The sequence below is a fragment of the Bubalus kerabau genome, chromosome 8 (genome assembly GCF_029407905.1).
Source record: "Bubalus kerabau isolate K-KA32 ecotype Philippines breed swamp buffalo chromosome 8, PCC_UOA_SB_1v2, whole genome shotgun sequence".
Classification (NCBI taxonomy): Eukaryota; Metazoa; Chordata; class Mammalia; order Artiodactyla; family Bovidae; genus Bubalus; species Bubalus kerabau.
Window position 1 is genome coordinate 77,658,807 of NC_073631.1, and position 21,533 is coordinate 77,680,339.

General features: G+C 38.8%; 2 protein-coding genes and 1 long non-coding RNA gene across 6 annotated transcripts in view; 2 read left to right on the forward strand and 1 right to left on the reverse strand.

The window, feature by feature from the left end:
- Positions 1-10,544, forward strand: part of STEAP2 (STEAP2 metalloreductase) — a 31,347-nt gene extending 20,803 nt beyond the window's left edge. For all 3 annotated transcript variants that reach the window (XM_055590646.1, XM_055590644.1, XM_055590645.1), the window contains 2 exons: positions 1,941-2,105; positions 4,249-10,544. In XM_055590646.1, the coding sequence (XP_055446621.1) occupies positions 1,941-2,105; positions 4,249-4,536 (453 nt within the window). In that variant the 3' untranslated portion in view covers positions 4,537-10,544. The remainder of the gene's footprint in view (positions 1-1,940; positions 2,106-4,248) is intronic.
- Positions 1,080-16,803, reverse strand: LOC129659373 (uncharacterized). Its single transcript, XR_008718056.1, has 3 exons — positions 16,704-16,803; positions 5,806-6,020; positions 1,080-1,428 (listed from the first exon to the last, which is right to left on the reverse strand). It is a non-coding gene; the product is annotated as an uncharacterized LOC129659373 (long non-coding RNA).
- A 96-nt stretch (positions 16,804-16,899) lies between these two features.
- Positions 16,900-21,533, forward strand: part of CFAP69 (cilia and flagella associated protein 69) — a 59,837-nt gene continuing 55,203 nt past the window's right edge. For both annotated transcript variants that reach the window (XM_055590647.1, XM_055590649.1), the window contains exon 1: positions 16,900-17,216. In XM_055590647.1, the coding sequence (XP_055446622.1) occupies positions 17,097-17,216 (120 nt within the window). In that variant the 5' untranslated portion in view covers positions 16,900-17,096. The remainder of the gene's footprint in view (positions 17,217-21,533) is intronic.

The following is a 21,533-nucleotide window of genomic DNA, read 5'->3' on the forward strand; positions in this document are numbered from 1 at the left end:
ACAACCTCTCAGCAACTCTGAGGGGACTGCTCTGAAGAGGCAGGGAAGGAGCCAGAATGTATATGAATTTTTTAGCTAGGAAATAAGTGTGGACAAACATACATCCTTGATAAAGTATTACTGCTAATCACAAAGAACAGATATTTCAAGTTAATAATTTCAGTGTTTTTCTATGTATTGAAGATGCAGGAATCTGGGGTCATTGAAATTCTCCCAGAGGTATGCATCTGAACTATCGAGGGGCCAGTATTTCATAGCCCAGAAAGCCTCACCCTTCTGTTTTCCTCCTGAATTCTCCTCATGGCCCATTGTGAACTAACAAAGGATCGTGATTAAACCCTTTGTAAAACTTGATGGTGGGCAGCATTCTTTTTTTTAATGGTAAAGCTGATGTACAATGTATGTTTGTACATAAGACAGGCTGTTCTTAGTTATAAAGTTCAAACCAAATCATGTATGAGCCAGAATATGAAATTTTTTCCCATCAAGTCCTTATCTCCTCAGCAGGGCCCTCATTGGACACTGTTTGACATTCTGCCACCTGCTTCTGACTCAACCCTGGTACTCCCGGCCTCTCCTACTTCCCCTGCTGTACCTTCTCTTTGTTCAATAGTATTTTCCACCTTCTAACACACTTTGTGTTCTTTATTTACTGTTCTCTGCCTTCTCTCATCAGAGTGTAAGTTCACAAGAGGAGGAGTCTTTGTCCATTTTGGTCACTGATACATGCCTAATGCCTGGAACTGTGCCTGACACATTGTAGACACTCACAAAACATACTCAAGGAATGGAGGGGTGAATTGGGAGGGCAGGTATTAATAGATAGATACAAGTTGTAGGCTCCAGGTTTACTGGGGTATGCTGTTATTCTGTATTGTTGTATAGACGCCAAATGAGATAGTAAGAACCTTTTCTCCACAGAGGAGCTCTGTGGCTTCTTTCAGAATGTTGGTGTTGATTGCTTCAGTGAACTAGTGGCTAAGAAATAGCCTTTCTCTCTTTTGTTTAAACTTCAGGTATGGTTACCTGGTATGGTTCAGGTATGGTTACCTGAACTAAACTTCAGTTTGGTTACCTGGAAGTGGACAAAAAGTAAAGCTGGTATTAAGTTAGAACCTGTTTTCCTTGAATAGATCAAAGCTTCAACCCAAGGAATCCAAACCTTGATTTATACTCTAATTATATTGTTTGCATGTAAACAGACAATTCTAAAAGTAGTTGCTATGCAGGATCCGACATATTCAGAGTTGAAGTCTGGCTTGATTATATGTGCATTATCAATGTAAGGGGAAGACATTTGGAAAAGTACTGAATGAGGCAACTAGACAGTTGAAAAGTATATTAATGAGGTCATTCATTAATGAGGTCGTTCAAGTAGATAAATATTTGTGCTCCGTAGGGCTTTATCCTCAGGGCAATTTCAACTTCCTGGGGAAAAGAAGGTAAGAAGAAAGAGGTAAATCAACATGTAAATATTCTGTGAGAAAGGAAGGAACAAAGTTTAGAAATCCCCTGCTTGGATTCTAAGTTGAACTAAGGCCAGAATATTCAACCAAGTTGAAACCAACTTTTAAAAGTACCGGAAAACTAACTGCCACTACTTTAGTCTCCCTGTGGAACCAACCACTCAGTATTTCAGTGTTGGGACTCCAGAGTCCATGTCAGCACGATGTATTACAAATGTGGCAACTACCCTTATCACATATGGGTGAGGAAGGAGAGGACCTTAGTCCTCTTCCTGTTTAACTCTCTCTTTTCTTTCCCACACACCTGGAACAAATACCATCCAGTAATAGGTTCTCCATAACAGTTCATTAAATTGAATTAGTGCAACTTAAATATGTATGTATATGACACATTCTTAGGCCAAGAGTGAACTCTGTGCTGAATCAGTTAATGTTCTACCAAACAAAGGAAATTCACATTTGCTTTCTTGTTAGATTCATGCAAATATTGAAAACTCTTGGAACGAGGAAGAAGTCTGGAGAATTGAAATGTATATTTCCTTTGGCATAATGAGCCTTGGCTTACTTTCCCTCCTGGCAGTCACCTCTATCCCTTCAGTGAGCAACGCTTTAAACTGGAGGGAATTCAGTTTCATTCAGGTACATGGTGTTTGTTTGGTGAGGGGATGGGTGGTACAGAATTTTAACTACAATTAAGTACAATTAAATTTTAAATATGTTCCTTATGAAAGAATGCCCCTGGGACTGCTGTTTATGCAAGTAGCTTGTGGAATACATGCTGCTAGAGGCCAGCTTAGGACCATTCTGGTTTAGTTAATAAAAGACCAGTACAGGATTTTACTGGAAGGTCTTGATAGCGCTGCCTACTATGTTATAGATACAGGTTATTTTAAAAAGGAATAGAAAGTGGGAAGCGAGTCAGCTTAGATCAAATTTAATACCAAAGTCAATGTATTATTGGCCAACTCAATGGAGACTTATTTTATATTCTGAGTCATCTTAATCTGTCTAGAAAAGTTTCATTAGTCGTAATTCAAGTGGAGAGATCCTCAGTCTGAATATTTTAAAGGAAATGTGTATATACACACAAATACAAATAGTAACAAAACTAGGTTAATGGATTATGACAAGCAACCATCCTTATGAATCTTGTTAGTATATGTATTTGGTACATCAGTTGTATACATATGTGTATGAGGGATTTCAGAATAACATTTGTTGTATGATAAGTTAAACATTCACTTTCTCTAGTAATAGCTATTTAATGAATTTGCATATTTTTAAAATATATAATTCAAATTTAGACCCTACCTAAAGTATCATAAAACCAGTATTGGTTGTATCCAAATGGTTTATAGCACAATATGTAGATGAGTGGCATCTGGTGGTACACTAACTTTTGGTTGTTTTGGGGTTTTGTTTTTTGCCTATTTGCTTGTGTGTTTTTTTTTAAGTGGTCTAAAAACCTCATTCAGAATAAGGGCCTATCCCTCATCTAAATTAATTTTTACTTTTTTGGGGAAATAAAATGTGAATATTTTCCCAACTGCTAGTTTAATCTCACCTGAAAAGAAATAGAAGGCACTCTGATAAAAGGTGCTGCTGCTGCTGCTGCTGCTGCTGCTAAGTCGCTTCAGTCGTGTCCGACTCTGTGCGACCCCATAGATGGCAGCCCACCAGGCTCCCCCGTCCCTGGGATTCTCCAGGCAAGAACACTGGAGTGGGTTGCCATTTCCTTCTCCAGATAAAAGGTGCTAGACAGGTGCAAAGTATCATGATAAATTTAGATGAGTAATTGCAAACAGAACAATTTTCTGCTAGAGAGTTAATCCTTCCCCAGTGAAGTTAGACATTACATTATTATGCTGATAGAGTGCTACATTTTGTGTAGCATAGACCATTTCTCAAATAAGCAGTTAAATGTAATAAAGGGAACCCAAAATGCTGAACTTCTCTATTTTTAAACTGTAAACTTTTTAACAAAATACTCTTACAATCTCATTCAATATGGTCAGTAAAACCATTTGAAATGCTTTTTATGTTACACATTAATACTATAAGATTTTACATATTTATCTTCAACTATATGTGTGTATACCTATAAGAATGCTCTTTAGCATTTAATTATATGCATGTGTATATATGTATACATGTATTACATATATAATATATGTACTATATTATATATAGTATATATATACACTCACATACATTTTAAAAAATATACACAACTCGTAGAAATGTGGATAACCTTTAAAAGAAGTTTTCCAGTTTTTATCAGTATCCTTAAGGAAAAGCAAGATGTTTTGACCAGTAATCCCACTATTAGAAATCAATGCTAAGGAACTAAACCAAAATATAAAAAAGGGCTTAAAGTGACATTATATAATAGTTGAAGAAGGTAAAAAAACAGTAAATGATCAACAAAAAGGAATGGTTAGGAAAATTATAGCACATCCATTCAGTAGAATACCTTTTAAATTAAACTCATGTTTTCATGTTTAATGACATGAGGAAAAGTTCTAGATGTGATAAATAATCAGAATATTAGAAGATATGCAATTTGGCCTTATTTGTGTAAAAGAGAGTGTGCATATAAATGTAAGAAATATATGAAAATATTAAAATTGTTTAATTCAGTAGATAACAAAGAGTAACTCAATAATTTAAGATAAAGTTGTGTTTTCAAAATATAAACATAGTATATCTGGATGGATTAATTTATGAGTTTGAATAATTTTGCTTCTTATTCTGTTTCTCTTTCTTCTTCCCCTGTCCAAAGTCTACCCTTGGATATGTCGCTCTGCTCATAAGTACTTTCCATGTTTTGATTTATGGATGGAAACGAGCTTTTGAAGAAGAGTACTACAGGTTTTATACACCACCAAACTTTGTTCTTGCTCTTGTTTTGCCCTCAATTGTAATTCTGGGTAAGATTGTTTTACTCCTTCCATGTATAAGCCAAAAGCTAAAGAGAATTAAAAAGGGCTGGGAAAAGAGCCAATTTCTAGAAGAAGGTATTGGAGGAGCAGTTCCTCATCTCTCACCGGAGAGGGTTACAGTAATGTGATGATAAATGGTGCTCCCTGCTGCTATATGAAGTTCTCCTTATGCCATTATTTTTATAACTTGCTTTATCTTCACTTGCAAGTGCACTGTCAAACTGCTGTAGGCTGAAACCTGTTCAATGAGATCTCAACTGAATTAATGGTAGAATTTTCTTCAAATTTGTTTTCCCTAATGTCACATTTTGCAAATATGAATTTTTGTAGTCAATTTATGTTGACACATAGGTATGTTTTGTTTTGTACAATTGTAATGTTATTGTTATTTTAATAAACTTTATTCCATAATCAGGCAGAAATATTTGTAGTTAATAATATAGATACAACATAATGTTAAAAAAAAAACTGTGCAAACCAGCAGAACTTCAAGTTTTAATATAATGTGATGGATATTTTTTCCTGAAGCTTAAGTAAGATTCTAATTATTATTCAGCTTAAGAAATAGAAATGCATAACATACATTATTTTTAAAAAAGGACACATTAGGTTAGCATCTAGGTAAGGGTATATGTTAACATCCCTATATTTCTTTCATAAGATAGGGTTTGAACCAATGTGATTTGTGAGCAAATACAAAGAGACAAACTGAACTTGAAATTATATTTAAGACACATTGTAGAAATGAAATATATACTGGTAATGTGTACCTCATGAAAAGAGTTATTCTTTATCTTGTTGCAGAGCAGTTTTATTTGCATATTAATATACTGACCAGGGAGAAGACAGTAATATATGGCCTCCAAAACTGATTTTTCTAATTTAATACCAATCCTGGGAATCTTATAATTATTTCTAGTTAGAGGGAAAGCGTTAAGTTTACATACGAGTAGTTGTTTATCAGCTGAGTTTTGCTGTTGCACCTTAGCCAGTCATACTCTGAATGATATAGGATTTTACTGACATTCATTAAGGGATTATAACATGCCAGGCACTGTTCTAAGCACTTTATGTATATTTTCCCATACAGTACTTACAACAGCCCCTTGACAGAGGTGATTATCCTCATTTTACATATAAGGATACTGGATGGAGGACAGAAAAGTTAAGTAATTTGCTCAAGGTCATGCCAGAGCTGGTACAAGTCCAGGCAGTCATATTTCAGAGGCTATAGTTTTAGCCACTAGGCTGTTTGGCCCCTGCCCCATCCCCATGCATTCCAATCTAGATGCTTCCTCTTTAGTATAAAGGCACTGACATTCTTTACCGGGTGTCAAAAGATACGTGAAGATACAATTGTAAATTTATCCTTGCTTGGGGATATAATTCACACTTACCCTAGGAAAGAATCTTGCCTGGGACAGGACCCTAGAGATCAGTGGCAGTCCATACACCTCCTTATGCACCAAGGGACTCCAGTAGAGATAGGACTGTAGTAGTAGTTAACAGCGGAGGCAGAGTCCTGAAAGTCCCTGTAGATTTGGTCATCTCTTTCTCTCTTCTTGAGACGTCCTCCTGCCTACTCAGCCATTCATTAGGGAGCAGTTTGCAACTATGAAGGATATTTAGATGAGTGGGTTAATTATGAAACTACTCTAGAGACATAGAATCATACAAATTATTCATGAATTTTTTCAGTACTGACATTACACATTAAAATTGCATTTTGTTCATACTTTGGTTAGAAAGTCCTACATTTTCCCCCTATTTGCTCTTTCTTTATTAAAAGAGAAAGTTGCAAACAAGATACAATGATATGTATTCCTCTTCCTGAAATGTTAACATTTTAAAACGTACCCAGTAAGGTTCTACTGAAACCAGCTGCCAAAAAGAAAAGGACTTTTACTCAGTAGAAGCTACCTTTCTCACCAATGGCTCGCTCCGTACCACCAAATCATGTCAGTTTGGTAAACTGCTCATGATTCTCTGATATTCTCTCCTTGGTGAATTTTAGTAACTTGTACTTTTTAATTGAGCTTTTCATTTTAATTGTAGCCTTTCCGTCTTGATAATCATTTACTTGTTAGTTCTCAGCAGGAATTCAGTGGGGTGATAACTTCAAGGTAATATCTATAAACTATATAGTGGACTTGTGAAATTAACTACGTATTTGTAATAATTTCTTGTCCCTTCAGTTTCACTCCATTTAAGCCCATGCTTTTGCCAGTTAATGTGAAAATACAGTGAAATAGTTTTAAAACTTAGACTACTATTGAAGTATATTTATATTGTTGCATGTATATATTAATTAGCTAGTAAGATAAAATTATCACTATTACAGATAAATGGGGCCTTGAAAATATGAAAAAGTGAAGTTTATGAAGTGTATGTAAGATGTAACCATTTGTTTGAAATGGTAATATCTTCTTTTGAGTACTACAAAGCTGACATAATTTTGAAGTTTTAGAATAAATATAATATGTGCATGCTCAGTCACTAAGCCATGTCCAACTCTTTGCAACCCCATGGACTATAGCCTAACAGCCTCCTCTGTTCATGAGATTTCCCAGGCAAGAATACTGGAGTGGGTTACCATTTCCTTCTCCAGGGGATCTTTCCAACCCATGGATCCAACATTGGCAGGTGGATTCTTTACCACTGATCCACCAGGGAAACCCAAGTGTAATATGTTCATTATAATTCTAAATGTTTAAAAGCTTTTCTAAAAGTGGAAAAATACTGACTTTTAATTGCTTTACTTAAATAACTTTTAACTGCTTTATTTTACTACTTCCTACCTGATTACTTTTCTTAATCATCATTTCTCATAATCATTCTTTAGAAATCATTACTCTGACCTCAGACATATGACTGAATTTTGCTCTTGCTAGATGTGAGAAAGTAGTGGGAACTTTAAAGTAGGAGACTTGTTTTTCCTAAACTATATTTTGAGAAGTGTCCCTGAGAAAATTATAAGAATGTAGAAAATATATCTAGTTCTGAAAGTGAAAGTCGCTCAGTTGTTTCTGACTTTTTGCGACCCCATGGACTATGGAGTCCATGGATTTCTCCAGACCAGAACACAGGAGTGGGTAGCTTTCCCTTCTCCAGGGGATCTTCCCGACCCAGGTATCGAACCCAGGTCTCCACATCGCAGGCGTATTCTTTACCAGCTGAGCCACATGGGAAGCCCTAGTTTTAATCCTATGCAAAATAATTAATTTTTTTCCTAAGAGGGAATTAATTATTGGACTGAATCATGCTACCTAGCTTTTATGCGCAGATTTCATATGTCTCCTCTATTAAGGATATTTAAAATCATGTTTAAATAGGAATATATTCATGTTAGCATATATTTTTCAAAGCATATATAGAAAGAAGCATAGATTGTCTACAGGTAGAGTTTTTATTTAAATTTTGAAATATTTTAAAGTATGAATAAATTATATTTATAGGTATTTATCAGAGATAATTATTTTGTGCTATATAGGGATTGGTTAGTGAGCTCCAGTGCTAAACTACCTGATTAATTTCTTATAAATTAGCATAATTTTGAGTTGATTAAGGGATTTTACTTTCAAAATTAATTTGCTAATAGTAGCCTAACCTATATTCATTCTTACAGTGAAATTATGAAAATTATTTGTGTAAAAGGGCTTTTGAGAATATATCATATCCAATTTTTTATTGTTTATCTCTTAGTAATGTGATAGAATCTTAATTATTTTTAATTACCTTTTTTTAATATAAATTTATTTATTTTAATTGGAGGCTAATTACTTTACAATATTGTATTGGTTTTTGCCATACATTGACATGAATCTGCCATGGGTGTACATTGCCATTAAACTATTTCATAAAAAATTCTGTACATAGAGGTTCCCCCTGCCAAAAAGTTTTTATTTATGAAATTTAAAGTTTCTTATGTGATGTTTTAAACAAAGTGCCATCAGTGTAATTCATAAATATTTCTTTAGGAATACTATGAACACTGAACCTGTGTCAATCTATAAAATCTCTATTTTGAAATTAGTATTTAAACAGCCTAAAATGTTGCATTGAAATTATTTTGTACGTTCGTGACTTAAAGTAGTGTAACACGTAGTATAATAACCCGAGCCTGGTGTTAAGATTTATATTTGTGATGTGTTGTCGTGAAAATGAGCTGCTCCACCCTCAGTTGTTCATAAGCCACTAAAGCAAATTCTGATACATATTCATTATATGTAATTGCTCTAAATGAAACTGTAATAATTTTAGTGGAAACAATTTGTTCATACTTTTGAACAGTGAATTTTATAGAAACAAATAGCTTCTTCAATTTTGTTTTAAGCAAATTTCTAAAGTGCTAATATTCAGAGATTCTGTCAATATGTTACCAAAAAACATTTAGTTTAGCTGAATACATGTACACACCACAGTCCCCCGTACCATGGTTTCATTTTCTGTGATTTCAGTTACTCACAATCAACTGTGGTTTGAAAATATTAGATGGAAAATTCTAAAAATAAACAGTTCATAACTTTTAAATTGTGTAACATTCTGAATAGCATGGTGAGATCTTGGGTGTTCCCACTCCAGCTGGCCTAGGACATGAATCAGCCCTCTGTTCAGTATGTCCTTCCCTTAGTTACTTGGTAGCTGTCTTGGTTATCAGATTGGCTGTTGTGGTATTGTAGTGCATGTAATTCTTATTTTACTTAATAATGGCCCCAGAGTACAAGGGTAGTGATGCTAGGAATTCAGATATGTCAAAAGGAAGTTGTAAAGTGTCCCCTCTAAGTGAAATGGTGAAAGTTTATGACTTAATAAGGAAAGAAAAAAAATTGTATCCTGAGGTTGCTAGGATATATGGTAAGAATGAATTTCCTATCTATGAAACTGTGAAGAAGGAAAAAGAAATTCATGCTAGTTTTACATTGCACTTCATACTACGAAAGTTATACAGTGTGTGACAAGTGCTTAGTTAAGATGGAAAAGACATTATATACAATAAGAGATTTTGAGAGAGACAGACTACATTCACTTTTGCTACAGTACTTTGTTATAATCTTCCTATGTTATTATTTGTATTTTGTTGTAATCTCTTACTGTGCCTAATTTATAAATTAAACTCTGTCACAGGTATGTGTGTATGGGGGGAAAAACATAGTGTATATACAGTTTGGAACTATTAGTGACTTCAGACATCCACTGGGGGTCTTGAAACATCCCCTGTGGATAAGGGGAGGGCTATTGAACAGATTTTTTTTTTTTAACTTCCCAAATCATTGGATTAACATCATGCAGTCATTCCAAAATTAGGGCGGACTATTTGGATTCTCCCAATGGCTAGATGGGCTAATATAAATGACCAAAGCAGATGTTTTTTTAATGATTTCCAAATTGCCAACTTCAAGGATGATTCTCATATTTTCTTTAAAGGTCTTTCATAGTTTTGCAGATACTGAGTCTGAAGGGGGACTGGAATTGTCTCCCTGTGTCTAGTTACCCTACTTTAAAAGCTGCTGCCCATCACATTCCTCAACAGCCCTCGCAGTTAAGTCTTCATTTGTGACTGAGTGTGGACCAGTGAGTGTAGAGGTGCAAATAACTGAATTCTTAGAAGTCTCTTCAAAGTAAAGCAGCATGTGTTCCTTTATCTTATTCCTCTGTCTTGCTGCCAGAACTGTCGTATAATAGGAACTCTTGCAAATATCCAAGAAGACCAAGACTAAACCCTAAGGAAGGCATGTTAGAAATTAAAAAGGTCTTGACTGCTTCACTACTTTGACTGCCTTTTCCTGTATTTGATTCATTGTAAATTTGGGTTTCTTTATATGAAATCAAAATTAATCCATCCTGGCCTTCAGTTCTTTATTACAATACCGTATAACACTGTTTGAATAAACTAGATTGCAATAATTCTTATGTTTAAAAGTTTTTAAAGGATAGTGTGCAGTTCACATTAGAACTGATTTTCCATTGTTAATTAATTATACTCATTTTCCTGCTTTTATCTTTCATTGAGTATTTTGTATCTGCTTAGAAAATACTGTCTTCTTTGTAACTGTGTAATAGATATTTGATAAAACTCCATAATCTCCAAAATACCATTATCAAACTATATGCCATGTTTTTATATCATTCTCATAGATCTGCCTTATAAACATCTAAATAAAAATGTACTATTTAATGTGATTTAATTTCTTTTTTGAAATGTTATGTACAAACGGATTTTTCTTTCTTACTGAATAATCATTCCAGTATTTGATGGAAGCCATCTATACTTTGCTGGCTGTTTCTTTTTAGAAGCATCCAGAAAGCATTCATGTAATTGTTTTGGGTTTGGAGGGAGTTTTGTTTGCTTTTATCAAAGCAGACATGTAGAAAAACATCCATCTAATGAGATGGTATTCTTAAAAGTATTTCACTTCACTAGCATTTATTAAGTATCTTTAAACTAGGACTGAACTGAGTATTCAAGCTATATTCTATAAGTTCCTGATAGCAGGAACTCTGTCTTACTACTATATTCCTTTGTTGTTGTTCAGTCCCTCATTTATGTCCTACTCTTTGTGATCCCGTGGACTGCAGCACATCAAGCTTCCTGTCCTTCACCATCTCCTGGAGTTTGCGCAAACTCATGTCCATTGAATCAGTGATGCCACCCAACCATCTCATCCTCTGTCATCCCCTTCTCCTGCCTTCAGTCTTTCCCAGCATCAGGGTCTTTTTTAATGACCCTGATGGCCAAAGTACTGGAGCTGCAGCTTCAGCATCAGTCCTTCCAATGAATATTCAGGGTTGATTTCCTTTAGGATTGACTGGTTTGATTTCCTTGCAGTCCAAGTGACTCTCAAGAGTCTTCTCAGTTTGAACGCGTCAGTTCTTGGTGCTCAGCCTTCTTTATGGTCCAACTCTCACATCCATACATGACTACTGGAAAAACCGTAGCTTTGACTATATGGACCTCTGTTGGCAACTGTATTTCTAGTGTCTAGTAAAATACAGTCCTGCAGAAACCAATGAGATAGTGTGACTTGCCTCATTTTTATAGAAAATTATGTCATTTATCAGCCAATTTCTACGTAGCCATGCCTGCGTCCTCCTGCCCACACCCTCCCCATCACCATCTCAGCTTCCTATTTTGCCTCCCGGCCAGTGATGAGAGCTGCCCTATGGGCCCAGAGAGGCGTCATTGCTACTGCTGTCAGTGCCACCATCACCCCCACCACACTGTTGTACTGATCTTCGTGCCTGTGCACAGGATCTGCGGAGGTTCTGGCTCCCCCTGCAGCTGCCTGGAAATGTGTGGGTATTAATATCCTGAGAGTAGGGTTCAGATAAAATACAGGACACTCAATCAAATTTGAATTGCAGAGAAACAACAAATAAGTGTACTTCTGTTACAAATACTGCATGGGTTTTCACCTTTAAATCTGGCAACCCTACTTCAAGGGTGAACTTTGATCAGAGTTGAAGCATAAGAGGGTGCTAGTAGGTACATTCTCCCTTCATTTCCCCAGATGGACTGTTCCAAAGTTCAATAATTCACAAGGCCTCCATGAAAATATCCTAAAAGACCGAGCACTTATAACTCCATTGTTCCAAAGCTATGGCACCTCAGTAACACCTATATTTGTACATCCTCCTCCACTGCCTGCCTCACTTCCATCTTTTCCTCCCTCTGCTTAGCAGAGACAGTGCCCACCCCCAACCAACTGGCAGAAGGGGAATGTTTCTTGTTTGTTTGTGGAAGACTCTAGGGAACCTAGCCTAGCACCGTAATTTTGGTAGTAGATTCTTCAAATGGAAAATAAAATATGAAATGATGATTTTTACAAAGTCAGGCATAGGGCTCTGCAGACTCAAAATCCAGATTGGTTGAGAACCTTGAGTGGATACATCTCCCAGGGATGGATTCACATTGATAAATGTACAGTGATAGATTGTTAAGTCAGAAATATCTGAGAAATACCTGGACTTCCCTGGTGGCTCAGATGGTAAAGAATCTGCCTGCAATGCAAGAGATGTGGGTTTGATCCCTGGGTTGGGAAGATCCCCTGGAGAAGGGAATGTCTACGCACTCCAGTATTCTTGTCTGGAGAATTCCATAGACAGGAGCCATTGAGAAATATCAATGTCCTAAGGGCAAAGAAACCGGTATTGCCTCAACTAAGCACATTCTACTCTTCAATCTGTTCTTTACAAGAATTCTAATTATAGTCCAAAGGACGTCAGGATCAATTACAGGCTAAATTATGTCCCCCTAAAATTCACATTGAAGTCCTAACCCCTAGTACCTCAGAATAACTACATTTGGAGAAAGGGTGTTTAAAGAAGTAGTTAAGGTAAAATGAGGTCATAGTGGTGGGCCCTAATCCAACATGACTGGTGTCCTTATAAGAACAGTAAGAGTAGATAAAGATACAGAGGGAAGACCATGTGATGACAAAGGGAGAAGCCAAGGAGAAAGGCCTTAGAATGAAACCAATCTTGGACACCTTGATCTTGGACTTCTAGCTTCCAGACTGTGAGGAAATTAAATTTCTGTTGTGTAAGCCACTTAGTTTGCGGTATTGGTTCCCACAGCCTTCAAAGACTAAAACATGGCTCATAGAATCAGAACAAGTCAAGTTAGTTACAGAAAATTGGGTAATTAACGTCACTAGAATAAGCTTGTCCGATTAGTCCTACTCCACAACAAAGACAGTTCTCTCCTGGGGTTACTATAACCTCCCACCATGTAAACACAATAAATAGCTTTTAGTTCTAAAAGTTCAAGAACATTTTCAGTTCATGGAACTATGAACTGGAACTACGTCATGGGGCTGAAGCTTTGATCAGATAAAAGTCACTCTTTATAAGTTAATATCATTTATTTCGTTGCCCCACTAAACATGAATAGCTCTTGCAGCTTCCTATTTAAAAATCGCTTGCAATTTGGATTATTAGTACACTTCATTAGAATGGTTGACAACCAAACAATGGTTGACTTTGTTTTTATGTTCCATGTACTTATTACTTAGTATCAAATTTAATGATTCTGTTAGAAGGAGGTAATTACTTTTGTTTCTTTTTTATGCTTTGTTTCTACAACACTCAACTTGAAAGATTTTTTAAAACACTACAATAGATTAAATTTCAGCTTTTATGTATTTTTTCTGTTACATAATTCCCCTACAGGGAACTATAATCACACTTCCCATGTGCTATAAAATTTTTCTGTTTAAAATAAATTACTCTCAGAAAGAAATAATACTTGTGTGAACATTTAGAACATTTGGCACTAGATTATTGACTACCAGATTCATATATAATCTAAAATATTAATTAGAAACATTCTTAATTCATGTTAGTGAATAATTACAATTTTACTAAATATTGTTAATTAGTCAGGGTGCAAACAAGTATCAAGAAAAAATCAGAAGAAGAATATTTATTTCCTAATATTACATTTAAGTTAAAAATATATTTAGCTTTCAATGTTACTTTTAAAAATGGTGCATAGTTCAATAAATTATTAAAACTTGTAGTTAATCTTTAAGTCTACAGCAGTTTTTAAGAAATTATAATTTGTAATTCAAGAGAAATGTTAAATTCTGCTGAATTGTTACCAGAGTGAAGTATTTTTATTTTCTGTGCATGTCATCTCTCATACATTCTCTACTATTAATTTATCTTTTTGTGAAATAATTTACCATTTCAGTAGTTAGCCATTTAACCCCACATCCTTCTGGGTTCTGCTGTCATAAAAATGACTTTTGTGTTCTAAACAGTTTTTAAAAATCGCTACTAAAGAAGGATCCATGGGACTTCCCTGGCAGAACAGTGGTTAAGACTCTGTGCTTCCAGTGCAGGGGTTAAGGATGCTGGGGGTGGTTAGGGTACAGTGTGGGGTTAGGGACATCGACCCTGACTTGGATGAAAACCCAGGGGTAACATTACAGTTAACCCTCTGTATCCAAGTTTCTGTATCCATGGATTAAATCCACCAGATTGTGTGGGACTGTAGTCTGTATTTATTGAAAAAAATCTGCATGTGAGTGGAACCTGCAGTTCAAACCTGTGTTCTTCAAGGATCAACTGTACATGCAAACCCTTGAACCCTACCCTTACTTACTAAAGCAGACCCTGGAGATGGGGCTCAGAAGTCTTTTAATTAGCTCTCTGGACAATTCTCATGCACATTAAGTTTTGAGAAATACTTCTCTAAACACTATGCCAAAGGCTTGGGGTGTAAAAACCTGGGTAAGTAATTTTCCTTGTTTTAAAAAATCTCAGTCTAGCAGGGAGTCTGCTGAGCCAGTAAATACCATTAAATGTGTGGAGAGTACAAAAACAGAATGACAGACAAAGCAGCACCTAAAATAGCAGAGTATATAGAGAAGGTTTCCTAGAAAAGGTCACAGGAACTGAGTTTCATAAGGAGTTAGACATTGGAGGACAGTCACGGGTACAAAAGAAGCAAAGGTAATGCACGAGGAAGTTTGGCACCTGTGTACAAGTGAAGTAATTCAGTCAATATGGCTTGAGCGTGGGGTGACTGAGGATTCTATTCTGGTTGCTTCTCACCTTTCAAAAGATAAAAATCATTAAAGCAAAAAAAAAATTGCAGTTAGATCTATTAACTTCCCAGTAATGGACTCAGTGATGGAGAAAAGTCAAAAGTTTTTAAGTGCTAGAAAGGGGGAGTTTGTGGGATTTGTGCTAATTAAGGATGGGAAACTGATACTCTGGATATGGGACAGAAGGAATATATAGGTTGGTACACAACTGGTTAAAATAAAACAAAAATCCTATTGTTCATTTGTTAGAAAAATGTCTTCAGTTAAGTCCAGTTAGAAGAGTTTGGTTTCCCAGGGCCAGTGAGGTTTATGGACTCTCATCACCTTCAGTCTATTGTGCTAAATCACAAAAGTCAGCTGACATCTCCTAAGTAAGCTCTACTTTAAGTGGAAAATTTTCCTTGGCAATCCCTTCTCTTCATCCTTCCTCATCTTGAGATGCCAGAATGAGCACACAGAGGATCGCAAGTCATTGGATTATCAGCTTTCCAACCACCATTTTAGGCTTTGGTGCCATTCTCACAGGATTCCAGTCTGTTTATCCAAGTGGTTTCAGTCTCCTCTTGATGTAGTATACTTACACAGTAATTAAGGTTACGTTAACAATGCAGTTCACATACCCTTTGCACTTTCTTGGGTTAATAGCAACCTTAGACCTACTGAACCACCTCTGGGTGTGAGGCCTGAGAGGAGCTCTAAAAGCACCAATGAGTAGCTGTAAAGATTAAAAAAAAAAAAAAAGTGCTGAAAATGGAGCTAGGGAGTTTCAATAAAGGGTGAGTGGTCAACAGTGTAAAATACTATAGACAAGTATACACCAAGATGCTGCTGCTACTGCTGCTGCTAAGTCGCTTCAGTCGTGTCCAACTCTGTGCGACCCCAGAGACGGCAGCCCACTGGGCTCCCCCGTCCCTGGGATTCTCCAGGCAAGAACACTGGAGTGGGTTGCCATTTCCTTCTCCAATGCATGAAAGTGAAAAGTGAAAGTGAAGTCGCTCAGTTGTGTCTGACTCTTAGCGACCCCATGGACTGCAGCCCACCAGGCTCCTCCGTCCATGGATTTTCCAGGCAAGAGTACTGGAGTTGGGTGCCATTGCCTTCTCCGACACCAAGATGAGGACATGAAAATGTACACAGTCTTTGACCACAAGTGGTGGTAACCTCTGTAAGGGCAGTTTCCGAGGACTGGGGTTAAACAGAATTGAGGAAACAGGGACTGGAAGTGTGCACTACTCTTTCAAAGAAACTTGGTTTCTTTGGCTGTGACTCACATCAAGTGCTGCCAAGCCCAATCTAGGTTTTCCATTTCTATTTGTAGAGCCAGAAATGTCATATAGATCATCTTGCTTATTATGCGCCAAGCACCACTTTACAAAACCATCATCTCATTCAGTCCTCTCACAGCAATCCTATTGATGAGAAAAGTGAAAAAGTTATGAGAAAAGTGGAGTTTCCAGGGGTTAACTTGCTCTAAATTCAACGATTTGACTCGAAAGCCTTCCAGCATTGTGTACAATGCTTTGGTGCTCACTAAAGTACAGAAGAGGTAAAAGGCTAGGGAATGTAGGTAATACCGGTCTCTTCTTAGGTATGAGATAAACTGCTCAGCTTCCAATATTAGCATTCTATCATTCATCATTCCTGCATCCCACATCCACCACCGGCCCATTCTTGTTTTAAGAAGGCCCAGAGCAAACTACAAAGATTGAGACACACAAGCCGCCAAGGTAACACTCCACCGTTACCTTCCGAGGTCTTCGCCCCTCTTTCCTCTGGAACGCATGCAAACCTAGCCACTCCAGAATTTAGGATGTAGATAAGGGTTTGGGGTAATTTGGATCCTCCGGCTTCCGTAGGAGCCCTTTTTACAGCTTCTGGCTCCTCCCCTAGCAACGGTTTAGCTTGTTAGCAACCTGCAAGCCTGAAAGCTGCACGGTGTGCGGGTGGGCCGCAGGGGCGGGATGCGAGTGGCGTCGCGGCAGCCGAGGCCACGGGCGGACCCCCGGGACCTTTCGCGACTCTAGCCGCTCTTAGGCGGCTTTCACTTTTCGGTAGCGGATCCTTTTTCTGTCTCGCGGCTGCGGGCACAGTGTAGGAAGGAAGGAGACGTACCCATTCCTCGCTCCACAGCCACGGCCATGTCCAGAGCGGAGGCCGCGGAGCCGGCCGAGGCCCCGGAGCCCAGCAGCAGGATCAAGTTCAGCAGCCCTCGCCAAATCCCGATAGTCGGAGTGGTGACGGAGGATGAGGAAGTGCAGGTATGGCCAGGTGTCTGTGCTTTGGAGGGTGTCAAGGAGTGGGCGGGGGTTGAAATCTGGGGCCGGGGACGATGCCTGGGGGCAGCGAGAGCGGAAGTGGGGGCCCGAGTGGAAACCAGGGCAGCCCACGGGACGGAGGTTCCAAGCGCAAAGCTGATCCTTCGAACTGCGCTGCCTGCGAGGGGAGTTGGTTGTCGTCAATCAACCTGTCTGGGGACTTGTGTCTCGAGGTCCTCCTGGGTCCTCCCGGAGCGTCCCAGTAAATTGAGTAGCCGAGGTTTGGAGACTTGGCTTCGAAAAGTGTGAGGCGACGAAAGGCCTGAGAGGGAGGGAAACATTCTTAGCGAAAATTTGATTTGCATTAGGCTTTTATACGTAGAACCCTGTTATCGTGTGCTGTTCTTGATACAGGGGTAAATCCTCACGTGTTTGAATTTGCTGCTACCAAAACCTGCATCTGGAGGGGAGGAAAATACTATTAAAATTAGAAATTAAACATTTTTATATGAGATTGGAATCTGGTTTGGGAGGGCGTTGGAGAGAATTGGAATTGAATAGAATTGATTTTATTGTGCTCGTATATTTTGGTTTTTAGTTACTTTTTGTCATACAAAACTAATTCTAATTTCTGTTGAGAAATTTCACTTCAGAACCCTGTGGATCTGTAGCAGGGGTCTTTAGAAACTCCAAGTTGTTTGTTTCATACTAGGGTTCCATTGCTCCTCCCCAGAGAGCCATGATCAAGCCCTATATTAATGTGAATTCTACAGAGGAATCCTGCACTACCTCCTCACACTGATGGTGTGGGGCCACTCTGGGAATTCCTGTTGAGGCCTCACAAGGCTCAGGCTGCGTCAGGAACCCTGTCTCCTGCGTCCACATCCTGGAGCCTTGGAGAGTTCCTTAGGAGCGGTTGGTTGACTGGGGACCTCTCCTGTGGTGGGAATAGGGTTGCACCCTCTGAAGATAGACAGACATTTAACTCATGGAGCAGCAACACTTTTGCATGAAGAAGAGCAGGTGTTGAGGGAATTTACCTAATCAATTTTGTGGAAGTAGTGCAGTCCAGGCAGGGAGAAGAATTTTGAGGAGCAACCGATGTCCTTTCACTCCCAAGGCTGCAAGGGGGCTCAACGCTACCACTGTTCTCCCAGGCACCTGGCAAAACTGAGAAGTAGGTGAATTTGGCATCTGATGGCTTTCATTCCTCCTTTACTTGGTATTACAAAAGGGGGTGGGGTGCAAAGTTATAGGAGGCAGGCAACCATGGGTTAAGAAGGAGAAAAAGGGGGAAATACTTTTAACAGACCGTTGCCAATATAGTCCACAACATATCAAATAATGCAGAACAAGCATACCTGTGTATATATGTGTATATTTTCTCCCTTCCCTTTCCCTTTCTTTTTTTCCTTTTCTTTCATTACTATCTCTTCTTACAGAGCCTAGGATTCTTCTCCAGGTAGAAATCAGTTTGTATTGATTAAAGTTCCTACCCTGTTAATAACTGCTTCAAGAAGGCAGTTTAGCTGGGCACTGTAGATTTTCTCAATCATAATCCCCAGTGTGGAGCCTGGGACTCTTAAAAACCTCCCTCAAATGATTTTTGGCCTCGAAACCTCTGAACTAGATGCATGTAAGGTCTTTGCCATCCTCAGTGTGTCAGGTCTACTTCTCTGTCCTGTTTGCAGGGTTTCCTAATGCGTAACCTGTAGTTTATCTCTACCACGCAGTCTGCTTAGTGCTACCTCTGTGAGGGCAGAAACCTTCTCTGTTGTTTTTTCTGTAGTGTCCCCTATTATCCCCCAGTAGCAACCACCACAACACCTGGTACACAGGAGGGGATATTAACTATGTGTGGACTGAATGTCTTCCCCTGTTTTTGGAATTTAAATCTTACCCTATCTTCAGGTCCTACCTTTCCACCATAAAGTATCCCCAATAGGAAGCACTTCCCATTCATTTTCACACTTACAGACCTTCTTCTCATAAATGGGTATAGTCCCAAGCCTGAATCACACAGTTTCTTACCTAATGATCTCTTGTTTTATATTTGTTACTATTTCATTAGTCTTGTTTTGTCTCTCCCATTAGCATATGGCGCCAGAGAAGGCAATGGCACCCCACTCCAGTACTCTTGCCTGGAAAATCCCATGGATGGAGGAGCCTGGTGGGCTACAGTCCATGGGGTCGCTAAGAGTCGGACACGACTGAGCGACTTCACTTTCACTTTTCACTTTCATGCATTGGAGAAGGAAATGGCAACCCACTCCAGTGTTCTTGCCTGGAGAATCCCAGGGATGGAGGAGCCTGGTGGGCTGCCATCTATGGGGTCGCACAGAGTTGGACACGACTAAAGTGACTTAGCAGCAGCAGCATTAGTGTATGGGCTTCTTAACTGTAGGACATATATCTTAATACTTACATGTCCTTCCCCACTCAACTCTAAATTCAGAGTATATATTTAATTCTTCTTAAGTAGCTTACAAAATCTTCTGTGTTCCAGCCACACTGGCTCCCTGGCTTCTCCTCAACCATGCCAGGTGTACCCTGCCTAAGGGTCTTTGCAGTTGCTGTGCCCACTGCCTGGAAGTTTTCCCCTTGATATCCATGGCTTGTTACCTTACCTCCTTCATGACTGTAGTGAAATGTTACCCACTCTCCTCCTTTGCCGACAATTGCTTGAGCATCTTAGCACTGTTTACTGCCATTTCTCCAGAGCATTATTACCTTGCAGTACACTGTATAACTTATTGTCTCCCCCAAACCATATCACTTCCTTATGGAAACAGAGATTTTGTGTGTTTTATTCAATACTATGTCTTTACCACTTAGAACAATATCTAACACAGCAGTTCAATTCAGTCGCTCAGTCGTGTCCAACTCTTTGCAACCCCATGAATCGCAGCACGCCAGGCCTCCCTGTCCATCACCAACTCCTGGAGTTTACCCAAACCCATGTCCATCAAGTCGGTGATGCCATCCAGCCATCTCATCCTCTGTCGTCCCCTTCTCCTCCTGCCCCCAATCCTTCCCAGCATCAGGGTCTTTTGCAAAGAGTCAACTCTTCACATGAGGTGGCCAAAATATTGGAGTTTCAGCTTCAGCATCAGTCCCTCCAGTGAACACCCAGGACTGATCTCCTTTAGGATGGACTGGTTGGATCTCCTTGCAGTCCAAGGGACTCTCAAGAGTCTTCTCCAACACCATAGTTCAAAAGCATCAGTTCTTCGGCACTCAGCTTTCTTCACAGTCCAACTCTCACATCCATACATGGCCACTGGAAAAACCATAGCCTTGACTAGACGGACCTTTGTTGGCAAAGTAATATCTCTGCTTTTGAATATGCTATCTAGGTTGGTCATAACTTTCCTTCCAAGGAGTAAGCGTCTTTTAATTTCATGGCTGCAGTCACCATCTGCAGTGATTTTGGAGCCCAAAAAAATAAAGTCTGACACTGTTTCTACTTTTTCCCCATCTATCTGCCATGAAGTGATGGGACCAGATGCCATGATCTTAGTTTTCTGAATGTTGAGCTTTAAGCTAACTTCTTCACTCTCCACTTTCACTTTCATCAAGAAGCTTTTTAGTTCCTCTTCACTTTATGCCATAAGGGTGGTGTCAACTGCGTATCTGAGGTTATTGGTATTTCTCCCGGCAATCTTGATTCCAGCTTGTGTTTCTTCCAATCCAGCGTTTCTCATGATGTACTCTGCATAGAAGTTAAATAAGCAGGGTGACAATATACAGCCTTGACAAACTCCTTTTCCTATTTGGAACCAGTCTGTTGTTCCATGTCCAGTTCTAACTGTTGCTTCCTGACCTGCATACAAATTTCTCAAGAGGCAGATCAGGTGGTCTGGTATTCCCATCTCTTTCAGAATTTTCCACAGTTTCTTGTGATCCACACAGTCAAAGGCTTTGGCACAGTCAATAAAGCAGAAATAGATGTTTTTCTGGAACTCTCTTGCTTTTTCCATGATCCAGCGAATGTTGGCAATTTGATCTCTGGTTCCTCTGCCTTTTCTAAAACCAGCGTGAACATCTGGAAGTTCACAGTTCACGTATTGCTGAAGCCTGGCTTACAGAATTTTGAGCATTACTTTACTAGCGTGTGAGATGAGTGCAATTGTGCAGTAGTTTGTGCATTCTTTGGCATTGCCTTTCTTTGGGATTGGAATGAAAACTGACCTTTTCCAGTCCTGTGGCCACTGCTTAGTTTTCCAAATTTGCTGGCATATTGACTGCAGCACTTTGACAGCATCATCTTTCAGGATTTGATGAACAAAGCATCACTTTGTTCATAGTGATGCTTTGTAA